This window comes from Lichenostomus cassidix, chromosome Z, assembly GCF_008360975.1.
Source record: "Lichenostomus cassidix isolate B80296 chromosome Z, HeHo_3.0, whole genome shotgun sequence".
NCBI classification, from domain to species: Eukaryota; Metazoa; Chordata; class Aves; order Passeriformes; family Meliphagidae; genus Lichenostomus; species Lichenostomus cassidix.
In genome coordinates, this window is record NC_139511.1 from 47,882,245 (window position 1) to 47,894,862 (window position 12,618).

A 12,618-nucleotide genomic window follows, 5' to 3' on the forward strand; every position below is an offset into this window, starting at 1 on the left:
TAGAAACAAGGGGCTAAGTTCTGGTCCTAACAAAAATGCTCACAATAAAGTATCTTTTATTGTGTCTGTAAAATAGAGAGCTTGACTGTGGCTACTGAGATTTATATGACTTAATTCAAATGTGTAGGTTTATTCTGATCATAGCTGTGATCCAGTCCCATAAATTAGGAATTTACACACTTTTATTGATGTGAGATATCCTGTTCCCAGGGATTTACATCCCTGCACATGGTCATGTTGTTGATTTGTTTATCCATTTGGCCAACCATATTGTACTTTTTCAAGTGAATATCACAAAGAACACAGAACCACAGAATTTTTAGGTTTGGAAGGGATCTTGGGAGATTGTTTAGTCCACCCCCTCTGCTAAGGGAGGGTCACCCAGAGCAAATTACACAGAAACATGTCCAGGCTAGTTTTGAAAATCTCCAGAGAGGGAGACTCCACAACCTCTCTGGGCAGCCTGTTCCAGTGCTCTGCCACCCTCATGTTGAGGTGGAACTTGTGTTTTAGTTTATGGCCATTGCTCCCAGTGTCACTGGGCATCACTGAAAATAGTCTGGCTTGACACCTGCCTTTGAGGTATTTGTATGTCTCAATGAGATCTCTCCCTCTCCTTCTTCCTCTTCTCTCCTCTCAACAGCCCCAGCTCCCGCAGTCTCTCCTCATAAGAGAGATGCTCCAGACCCCGATCAGCTTTGTGGCCTCCTCTGGACCCTCTTCGTGTCTCTCTTATACTGACCAGCTCTGTGTCTCTCTTGTGCTGAGGAGCCCAGAGTGGGGCACAGCACTCCAGGTGTGGCCTCACTAAGGCTGAGTAGAGAGACAGGATCATCTCCCTGTGATGGCATCTGCTGGCAATGCTCTTCCTAATGCACCCCAGGATACTCTTGGCCCTCCTGGCCACAAGGGCACTGTTGGTTCATGGTCAGCTTGTGATTGTCACTCAGATACCCAGGTCCTTCTCAGCAGAGCTGCTTCCCAGCAGGTCAGCCCCCAGGCTGTTACTGGTATCTGGGGTTACACCTCCCCAGGTGCAGGACTCTGTACTTGCTTTTGTTGAGCTTTGTTCTCCACACCCAGTTCTCAGCCTATCAAGGTCCCACAGAATGGCAGCTCAGCCTTCAGGTGTATCAGCCACTGCCCTCAGTTTAGTGTCATCAGCAAACTTGCTGAAGGTCCATTCTATCCCTCCATTCAGGTTGTTGATAAACAAGTTGAATAAGACTTGGACAAAATTGCATAGTATGTTTAGTGAAGAACCCTCCTTTGGCCCAGTGATAATCTTTGAAATATTCATGACCTTTTCCTATCCCTTAGCTGCAGCCTTTTGAAAGACATGGTGGCAATCTACTTAAAAATTTTGTGATGAGCATAACAGGATTAGACGAGTAGAAAACATGGTGGAGATCAAAATATGTAATGAAAACTTCAGATTTTATGGATATCTCTTTATGAGTTGTTAATTTTAAGAACTGGGTTTTTCTTTTTTTTAATCTCATTCCATGAGCAGAAATGCAACACAGTCAGCTTCACATAACAAATACCTTCTACAGTAATGATGTTATCGTTTCTCATTAGGTATTATAGCTGGCTACTACTAAGGATGCACATGAAACAAAATCATATTATATTTAATCATGTAAGCATGTTTCACCACTTAATGCATACATATTTAAGGGCAAAAGTACAACTCTAAATATATCTTTGGCTGAGCCTTCAGGATTCCTCATTTCTTGGGTTTCTTGGGCCAAAACATCCTTTTGAAGGAACACCTGCTGATTAAAACAGCAACAACCTTTGTGTGATGAAAACAGAAATTGGCTTTTAATTATTCAGAATGAATAAAATGAATGCATCCATATTCAAAGTTCTTGGTGTTTTCTGAAACCAGTATGACATCCATGGTTTTAAAACAAGTGGCTTTCTTTCCTGAAAATGTTAGCCTGCATTATTTTAATAGAAAATTGAGTGTTTTATACCTATTCAATGTCTAATTTTCCTTTTTATCATATATTTTAAACTAAAATCACAATGGGAAACATTCTTTTTTCAAAATGATAATGTTTTTAGAAGTAAGTTTGAATTCTGCAGTGATGCCTGAAGTCTGGACATTCACTGGGACATTCACAGATGTGCTTCCTTTCCTTACCCCACTGACCTGGTTCCCCACATATTTTTCTTTCCCAGAGCAGTCTCCTGACATTTATATGGGTTTTCCCACATGAAGAATACTGCATCTGTTTGGATGCAGTTCACTTTCTTCATAGCAGTCCATGTGGTTTGCATTTTTGGTGATAACACACCAGTGTTTTGGCTCTTGGTAAGCAGTCCTTGCTCGGTGTCAAGGTTTTCTCTCCATCATCCCACCAAAAAAAGGCCACTAGGAAGGGGGTGTGCAAGGGACTGGGAGGGAACACAGCCCAGACAGCTGACCCCAGCTGACCAAGGAGATATTCCATGCTCTATGATGTGCTCAGTTATGAAAGCTGAGGGGAAGGAGGAGGATGTAGGGCCATTTGTGGTGATGGCATTTGTCCTACTGAGCAATTGCTACACAGACTGAGGAAGTGGCTGGACACCTGCCTGCTGATGGGAAGTAGTGAATACATTTCTTATTTTGCTCTGCATGAAGTTTTTGCCTTTTTTATTAAACTGTCCTTATCTTGACCCGGGAGCTTTTTCCGTCTTCTCTTCTCCTGTGCTATATATGGTATTGTGGGTGCAGGGGGAGAGACCAGCTGGGTGGGCATCTGTCAGCCAGCAACTGACAACACCTGGGCACTGAAATCTCTCTCAAACCCAGGCTGCAAATACATACTCTTTCTTCACTCAGCCTGCCAATGCAGACTTGATTTTTGAATGTTGCTTGAGGAAGAGAACCTAATCATATAAGAGGTAAAATACTATAGCAATTGTTTTGGTTACTATTTTCTTCAATTATAAAGACTTTAAGTCTTCTCTGTTGGCCTGGTGTAGTCTTCTGTAGCCTTTTGGAAGTGAAATGGGCTTTGCTTTGCATTTTTAACATGCAGTATGCATTTTAAGTACTTCAAAAGCAAACGTGTTTTTTAACATAAAATTCATGACCTGTGGAATAGAGTGCAGATTTCAGTGTTATTGGAATACAACGACAGCTGACTGTAAGAGATTTATATCCCATTCACATTAACTTCAGGGAATTGCAGTTCCTGAGTTGCAGGGAATCAAATCCCTGCAATTTAATGAAAATCACCCCAGAATGCTAAAAAACCACACACTAAATTCTATGAAAAATACATGAACACTTGCATATGACAGAAGTTTGAAAAATTACCTAAGCATCTCATAAGACCAGGTTCTGTTTGTAAGAAATTACCTATGTACTTGTGAATTGAACTTCACTGAAATCCATTAGGATGAAGTCCTCAAAAATCACACAATCCATTTTGAATATTTTGTTCTTACCTAATTAAACACATTCTCTCCCTCAAACTGATATCAAGATGGGTACCACTTGATTCTTTTAGCGGTATGGGGGAGAGATACACAGTTGGGTTAACCAGCTTCTTAAAAAGATTTCACTGTCCAGCAGGATGCTTGTGTGGGTTTCCACATTTTACCAAAGATACTCAGCTCAGCAGAGCACACAAACACTTGCCCTTTTTTATGCCTTTGTCTGTGAGCACTTCTTTCCGCTGTTCAGATGGCCCTTGCAGACACCATTGCATTGGGATACCAGTGTGGTTTCCTGTGTCTTTACCTCAGACCTTAGTCAGTAGCCAACTTTGGCTGCCAAACCCTGCCAACACGGCAGTCTCCTCTTCGCAAAATAATAGCTGTGGTTAAGACGTCATTCTCTGTAAATCAGTTTTGGCAAGGATGACGGCTAAGGGCAGGAGCAGGACTGGTATTTAGGGGCCTAAACCATTCAATTGGCCTTAATCCTCCCTCTTATTAGCCTGGCTTTGTGGAAGGTAGATGGACTCACTTTCAAAAGATGAAACAAGCTTTCTTTTTCGTCTTTTCTTTTTGGTCACAACAACAAAAGACCTGGGAAACTCCATTTAATTAGTATGCCTTGGGCTGATGAAAAGAATAACGAGCAAAGAATAAAATTGAAAGAAAAATGTCTAAAGCTTTGAGAAGAGTGGAAGCATGTGGTGCCAATACAGATTTTAAGTAATTGTGGCTGTTTGTGTAAATTTCCCAGGGTTTGCCTCTCATTGATATGAAGAGCTAAGGTGGCAAGACAAGTAGAAAGTTTGTTCGGACCATGATGATGCTGATAGTAGCCTCCTCTAAAAGTCAGTTTAAATAATAAGAACCACTGTCATTCTATTATTACAATTTACCTTACTGGCCGTATATTTCATAGAGCAAGATTGCATGTGAAGGTAGTATTACAAATTTCCAGAGAATTTATGGTAATCATGCAGGTGGACTTGTAAGGACTAATTTCTCAGTCTAGAAAATGTTCTTCCAAACAGCTCTGAAGTATTCCTATATACTGAGTGGAGAAAATTCATACTGTGCATAAGTAAACCTTTCTGGTAGGAAAGATGTTCTCTTAACCACAGGAGTTTGTTTTATGAGTAGCACTTGGCTTTTGGCTTCTACATACGCGTAACTATTAGTTTTATTGATCTTTATGTTTCCTTAAGGACGTGACTTTCTAGCTTTATGAATTAAGGACTTTTGGCAAGACAGTTACAATTACTGAATACAGGGTATGTTTGAGCAGATTGCTGTGAAGATGGAACAGTGAAAGATCAGTGTGGGAACCTTTTTAATGACAAAAATAACGTGTCAAAATAATTTTCTTTTTCTTGACAAAGTAGTTTTGTTTCAGCAAAAGAAAAATCTTTGCACAGTGTGTGGAAAGAAATTTGCATATTGGTTTGAGATACTGCTACTGTAGCAATTCAGACTTTGCTGGTGTCTGATAGACATGCTTGAAATGTATATATTAGTTAACAAGATTTTCACTTGAAAAGACAATTGTATTTTTACTGAGAAGTTTTTTTGAGGTGATAAAATACATTGATATTTAATGAAGCATGAAAGTTTTAAATGAACCGTGCAAGCAATAGTTAAACTAATTAACTGAGTGTAAAGCCTCTTATAATATGTATGTTATGTGGCCTGTGGGCTTGTTATTTCTGCCTGGTTAAATAGACAACTAGGATAACATTCTTATCTTTTAGGAGAAACAACCTTCAACAACAGCCTTAAGTATCTTGTTTTTAGTGTGTGGAAAGAAAAAAATGTACTGCTCAGAATCTCAGGGACAATACTCTTTGAAAAATTATGTCGTGGTGTCCTTGAACAATTGACTTTATCTGGGAAACAAAAACTGAATATGACGGCAAGTTACTTAAATCCCTGCTTCCATACTGCAGTTTCTGAAGTTCTTTCCATGTTAACATTTGTTACCTTTCTAAATGATTATCACTATTCAACTGGTTGGCATTTATCTTTTTTTTTTTGTGCTTCTTGTATGTTTTGGTCTCTTAAAGGAGGAAAGATGCTTTTCTGAGAAACAGCAGTTAAATACCTTGAATTATCTGTAAAATTTAGAAACATGGGATCATAGTTTGACATTAAATGACCCCTTTATTGCATGCTTTATTTGCTGAACTCATACTATTGCTGGATAATGATGTGCAGCACAGTCTGGCACTGATGTATTGTGTGGCAAAGACTGAGACGTCGCCCATGCTGGAGGCAGAAAGCAATCCCCTTGCTCCTCTCTCCTCTGCTCAGGACTCCTGCACAAATGGTGGCAGGTTTTCCTTGGAGGTTGTTGTCATAGGGCACTGGAGTTAAGGCACCTAAATCTGTCCCCTTACTCTTGGTACTCTGCTGCATCCCTGTTTCTAAGTGGGTAAAGAAGACAGGTCTTCCCTTTGCCTGGGGCCTGGAGGAAGGAAGGGATCTTCCTCTTCCCATTACTCACTGTCCGTGTGGGCAAGCTGGCAGAAGTGTACATAAGGTGTGCTACAGTGAAGATGGATAGCAGTCCAGTGAACACAGCAAGAAATCAGAAATTACTGTCTGAACAGAGGGTACATTGCTGTGCTGATTTGCTTTGATACGTGGCATGATAAGGTCTTTAATGTATCTAATTGTGCCCAGAGTTACAGATAGAAAAGCTCCTATGTGGTATTTTCAAAAACACTAAGAACATCCAGATAACAGAAGTTATCTGAGCATGTTTTAATTAAAATTGAGGGAAAAAAATCAGGAATTAATGGAAAATATTCCAAGAATGTATTTCTAACATCAAGAAAAGCACAGATGTGCAGTGAAGGTTGAACAGTGATAGAAGTTGTTGTGGCAGATAAAGTGTTACACAGTACAGAGAATTATTTTTCTAGGATGTTTTTTTATTGCCCCTCCATAGTTGGCTGCATTGCAATCAGATGGTATCAACAAAGAAGTGTTCCAACAAAATTGTTGGAATCAATGCACTTATTTTGCAGATGACTGTGACACTGTTTAAACACTGGGCAAAGTGTTCCCCTGTTGATTTCATTTGAGTCCTGTAATTCATAATATATGAGGAAGTTTTAACAATATTATTTTTTGATTTGCTCCCGAAGTAATGCCACATGTAAGTGAAATTTTGGTCTGTGCTCTCACACACATACTAATATATGCTTTGTGTTTATTCAGATCAGATTTGGGCTGTAATTACCCAGTGGCACTGGAGGTGGAAGGTATTATATATAATTCCAATACAATTATCTTCTGTTCTTTCAAATATTTGTAAATTTCCATTTTGATTATAATAATGCTTTTTACTCTGTCTATATTGTAGTGGTATTTTAAGAAGCTGGCCAATACTGAAATTTAAAATATGAAAATTGTTGGGTTTTTTTCACCTGATGTTATTTACCGTGACATTCATATATTGCACTGCTAGTGGAGTTTCTCTTGATTTATACCAGTTATTTGATTATGAGATTTGCACAATGTATTAATATTTCAGAAACACAAGGTAAATGGTCAGGCTAAGTTTTGTAAATAGAAACTGGTTACTAATACTATGGAGACTACAACCAAAGGTGTAAAGCTGTAAGTTTTGTGCAATAGATGAGCACAAACCATATAGTCCTAATAAGGACAAAGGCAGAAGTCATCTAATGTTACTGATAACAAATAGGGAGTTACCCATTGCAGCTAAAACATTTATATTTTAGTTCAGTTAAATATTAACTTGTGTGTGCACCGGTTAACTGATAACTGCTTATGTTTTATGCAAAATAGGAAAACAAAGTAGCTTTCAAAATAACTTTTTAGTAAGTTAGAGGTCTTCCTGATATAAATAAAACTGATTTAAAATTTGTATAAGATATTACAGATGTCTGCAGATCTAATTGAAAATCTATGTTTTACTGTGTCTGTTCTTTCCTGGAAGTTTCCTGAACCTGACTGTTTCATAATATATTCTTAGTTTAGTCATTACAGGACCACTGTTTTCATTTGTTTAAGTTTCATGGTTAAAGTGTTCCATAGAAGTAGGTGATCTCATTGCTGTCTGCTCTAAACCAGCTCAGTTAATCATCGGTGAGGTATTGTTTTCACTGGTCAGTTCTGGATAATTTTTTACCTTAGTTCCAGTTGAAGGGAGACATTGTTTTTCATTGTGCTTTGTCAGTCTCTTTTGTCTCACAGCAGAGTTGCTTAAAGTACATGCTTGATTACTTCATACAATGAATGGCAAATAGCATTGGAAATTAGTGCAAGTTAATTTACCAAGTGCACTCTGATAGTGAAAAAACTGCCTTTACAAGATTCAAAGCGTGAAGAATCTTTCAAGTGCATACAGTACTTTCTCTTAATACCATGCCATCATATAATTCTATTTAGTGTATTTTCTTGAGATTATTTTTATTGATTGTAAAGATTCAGGCTCCGTAAATAGCTAGGAACATGATAATATCCAATGCTAGTCAGATTAATGGTCTGTCTAACTCAGTGTTCAGAGTGGACGCTGCCAGAGGATTTGGAGAAAATTTGTTACTAAAAAGTCATTGCTAATTGTGTTAAGAAAACCATAAGCTATGATCATAACCATGATGTTAAAAATTGAGCTTTTAGGATCTTAATTTCAGAATTTTCTCTCTAACTACAAATTCTCGATTTTTTATTTTGAGGTTTTTTTTTAAAGATAATAAATGCTAAGAATCATTGTTTCACTAACTGTGGTGTCTCTGTGGTGTACTGCAGTTGAGAAACTACAATATTTTGTAAGACTTGCAACATAAATGATAATTCAGCAACTTTTTGAGTCATAGTTTAATAATTTACTTGTACTCTGAAAAACTCCAGCTTGCATGCAATAAAAAAGCTCATACCTAATGTACTTGTGACTGAATTTTTGTGTAGTTCACCTAGAAACCTCAAGGTCTTCCAAAAAGATTTGGACTCAGGGTATGATACCACTTTGAAAAAGCCCAGATTTTCAAATTGGCAAAGATTTTGTCTGATCATGTGGTCATAGAGGCAAATGACAGTATTCCCCCTATCCTACCTTTTAAAAATATATTTGTTCCCCTTTGAAGCTCTGGTTTCACACCCTTAAAGGGGGTTCAAAGGGGTCTAATACCCACTGCCCTGCAGCTAGTGTCTCTGTCTACATGGGTGTTGTGCAGTAGTGCCTCTTAGATGGCTGTAGAAATGATAGAAATGTGGCAGTTTAGCTTAAGGAAAAAGGGACAAGTGCTAGCTCTCTAGTAGTCATTAATAATATGACTAAAATTGCTGCAGGGGAAGCCTGAAAACTTTGGGAGGCTCAAGGTGAGAGAGACTGGGATGTTATCATCAGGAAGCAAGTCTTCTATGCAAATATTTCAGTTTGTTCAGTCAGCAGCTACTGTGAAACCCCTGCTCCAAATAGGGCATCAATAACCCTGCAGAGATGGTGACACACAGAAAAGATGTATGTGGTAGCTAGGGGCTGCAACATCTAGAAGATTAAATATGTTGTGAAGAAAGGCCAAATTTGGCTTCAAAAAGCCTTGGTGACTTTAATCTATGTGAAGAATACATTCACACAATCTGCCTTATTCCTCTGGTCCCTGTCCTCTTCTGCATTTTTTGTCTTACAATACGATTTTTTTGCATTTGCCCTATTCTCCACATTTTGGTGAGTAGTGGGTCCACACAAACAAGACTGGAAGCCCAATACAAGGGAAACAATAAAAATTACCACTTCCAAAGCTCTTAATGTGTACATTTTCTGTGTACGTGGACACAGAAAATCCCCTTGGGAAATTAACTTTTGTTCCTTTGTTGCAATTCTTTTATTTCTAGCTGTTATTCTAACAGTAACAAGGGACAGGTTTTCAGATCACTTTAATAACATTTTTTCATACTGATTAGTTCAGTCAACACAGAATTTTTTAATCTAATAGATGTTTGAATTTGACCTGGTGTTATGTATTTGGTATGTATGTAGTGTGTTTCAGAACACCTAATAATTAAAACTGGTTTGCTTTTACATTTTTGTTGACTGTGATTTGTATATGGGAAGCATTGTTTACAATTTCAAATGTTTGGTGAAGTAGTTTCATTTTTTAACCAGAGTTACTTGGCAGAATTAACAAATTATTGCTCTTGACATGGAGACGTAGACAAAGAAATTGGTTGATTTTCCATCAATATCTGATAAAAGAAAAAGGTTTTTAAATGAAACTAATTTCATATTGGACTCTGCCTCCAAAAAGAGAATTATGTAAATTAAGAAAATCTCATCTGAAATTCTGCGTATCTAAATTAGTTGTATTTTTCTGCATTCTTTGAATGTTCTTCAGAAGATTGCAGTGAAATAATTTTACATTTCAAGGTTGAGTGAAGCTTAGCTATTACCCAACAGTAAAGAATAAACAGGGAAAATAGGCAGGCTAATGAATGAGGAAGTGAATGGATTAAAATATTTCCATAAAATATTTTTGCTGTTTCTACTTGTTAACTATTACTGTTATTTACTGATAAGGAGCAACTTTGATTTCTGTGTAACATGTTTATTTGGTATAAAGAACCTGCTCTAGTCAACTGTAAGTCTTAGTGTGAGCTACTGCAGGACTGATTCCACCTCCACAGTTATTGTTGCCTTTATTGGACTCTCTCCTGATTTATATCCCAGTATAAAAGAAAAGAAATTACTTCTTTTGTTTATTTAAATTATTAGCTTAATATATTTTTCTTAGAATCTACAACATCATTTAAAACCCACTGATACACTCCAGAGAGTTTCCCATTTATCTCAGCTGGTGTGGATTCAAGACATTAAGGAATTCCTGACTGTCCTTTCACTGTGCTGAAATTGTCAGGCTTTGGGACAATGATACAGGAAACCTGGACCAAGGACTCCTCTGGCACTGTGGGTATGTGATGCCAAATGCTAATGTTGGACATAGTCATTCTGACAGCTCACAGTTACCCAGAGCCTTTGAACACACATACTGACAACTTGCCTTTTAGCAGCAGGCTCGTGACAAGTCAGATGTCCATGTTGCACCTGTTTAGCTTTATATTAGATCAGATGTGGTCTGTGCTTTCGTAGCAGGCTTGAAGTCAGCATAAGCTTCCCGTCTTGTGCTCAGACTTAGTTCAGCATATGTGGAATTGTATGCTGCTGCTTGATTCAGATCAAATTGATACTGTTCAGTGACCTGCAGGGCATAGGCAAGGTATTAATGATGATATTTTGACACATTTACGCCTGTATGGAGCAGATGATGAAATGTTATCACTTTAGTTTTCACAGTAGCAGTCTTTTACTTTGCAGTCTCAGTGGTGGGAGCTGGTGATTTATTCTTCCATAGTAATCTCCTCCACTCTGTTTTAAGTGGGAGAATTGTTATTTTTCCTCATAACAACAAATGTAATGTTTGTTTTTTACATTTACTTTGTCAATGGTAAAAAGAACAAAACCTTTTGTTTCTGTTTCTGCATTAGAGAAGTGTCCAGGCAAATGTTCGTGAAGACTAGAGTCTTGCATTACTTTTGCTTATCATTCCAGTAAAACAATCTCTCCAAAGTACTTAATTTCTCATGTTTTCCTCTCAATGGTTAGTAACCAGGCCATTTTTGGCCATCGTCGTTACCCTAACACAACAAACTGTCTTACCTGCTGTTGTCATCCCTGAGCTGCTGTTTTTACGCAGATAATAATATCAGACCCTGTAACTGAAAGGGAAACCAGGATGCGTTGGGGATGCAACTTTCTGTATTTAACAGTACTGGTTTGACACTACTCCCTTTCCTGGTTTTGCTGTTGGGATTTGGTCTTTTTCTGACATATAAGTTCCAAGCAGCTCAGGTTTAATCATGAATAAATAGCAATTTCACTGTCCGGTTGCAGATTGTTATTTGAGGTGACATATGGCCTTTCCCTAATGGAAATCTGACAAATGCACAGCCCTTGATTTCCTGATATGATAAAGTAGATATTATTGTTACTATTGAAATTTGTTAAAAGTGGCTTTTAAGTGAAGGGTGATAATGGTGTCATCCAGGAAAGGATCAGTATATATTTGGTACATTTTCTCAATGCTAAATTGTAGGTTTATGTCTTATTAAGTATTCAATATATATATATATATACTCTGCAAGCATTACGACTGTATTTTCAGTGTCAAAACTAGTTGGATTTCCTACCTTGTTATAGCTTATAACTGCTCTTATATAATTTGGTGCAGAAAGTTTTTGGTTCTACATACTAAAGGCACTTTTCTAAAAAGTAGTTAACTGAACATTTTTGATATGCACACATATAGGCATTTTTTATGTATTATGTATTTTTTATAGTATGAATGGGGCATGTAATTTTTTTTTCACCTCATTCAGCTTTTTGCTAAGAGGAATAGTGTTCATGTTATTATCAGAGGCAGCATACATTTTTTTGCCTAATATTTGGCAATACTGGTTTCAATTTAATTCTTTGTAACATTGTAAAATCAACTGCTGAGTAGCACACTAATTCAACTTTAGTGAGTTCAAAATACGAATGTTCCTGCTTCACAGGAAAGAAATTAAAAGGCCTTCTCTTTTTCTTTTGATTTAATTGAACATCTGTAGTGGGAACAGACAGTAATCCTACAAGAGCTTAAATGCTGGTGTCCACAGTGGAGTTGAGTGGAGAACAAGGGATTCTCGTTACATGTTTGTCCTTGGAACTATTTGATCTGGAGGGGATTGAAGGATTTGGATTTTCTTCCTTTGACTGGGAGGGTCATAAATGCCTTAATGTACTTCTTTCTGCAGTCCACAACCCATCTGTGGAACCTGGAGAAAAACTTCTATGAATTGTACAACCATGTCAAAAGTGGATTTTATTTAGAAAAATGGTTTATATTGAAGTCCTTTTCACTGTTTGCCCTGATGTTGCTGTGCTGCTTTGTGAAGTATTCTGAACACAGGGAAGCAGCTAGAAATATGAATTGTCTAATTATTAATTTCTAACTGTGATGAGAATTGCGGGATATCCAACAACTTCCATATTATGACCTGCATTTTAACTCTCTAATCTCAATGTGTTTTGATGGAGGTAATCTTGTAATCACAACACAAAGTACACTGGGCATCTTGAAGGTATGTCCCACTGGCCAGCTACCTTTTGTGCTACTG

At 37.6% G+C, this 12,618-nt stretch overlaps 1 protein-coding gene across 3 annotated transcripts in view; it reads left to right on the forward strand.

The window, feature by feature from the left end:
- GLIS3 (GLIS family zinc finger 3) overlaps window positions 1-12,618 on the forward strand; it is a 160,502-nt gene that overhangs the window by 23,539 nt on the left and 124,345 nt on the right. For 2 of the 3 annotated variants that reach the window (XM_085043116.1, XM_085043117.1), the window contains exon 1: window positions 10,202-10,373. The exons of the other annotated variant lie outside the window; for it this stretch is intronic. In XM_085043116.1, the coding sequence (XP_084899242.1) occupies window positions 10,331-10,373 (43 nt within the window). In that variant the 5' untranslated portion in view covers window positions 10,202-10,330. Of the gene's footprint in view, window positions 1-10,201; window positions 10,374-12,618 lie in introns of those variants that run through there. 3 annotated transcript variants of the gene reach the window in all.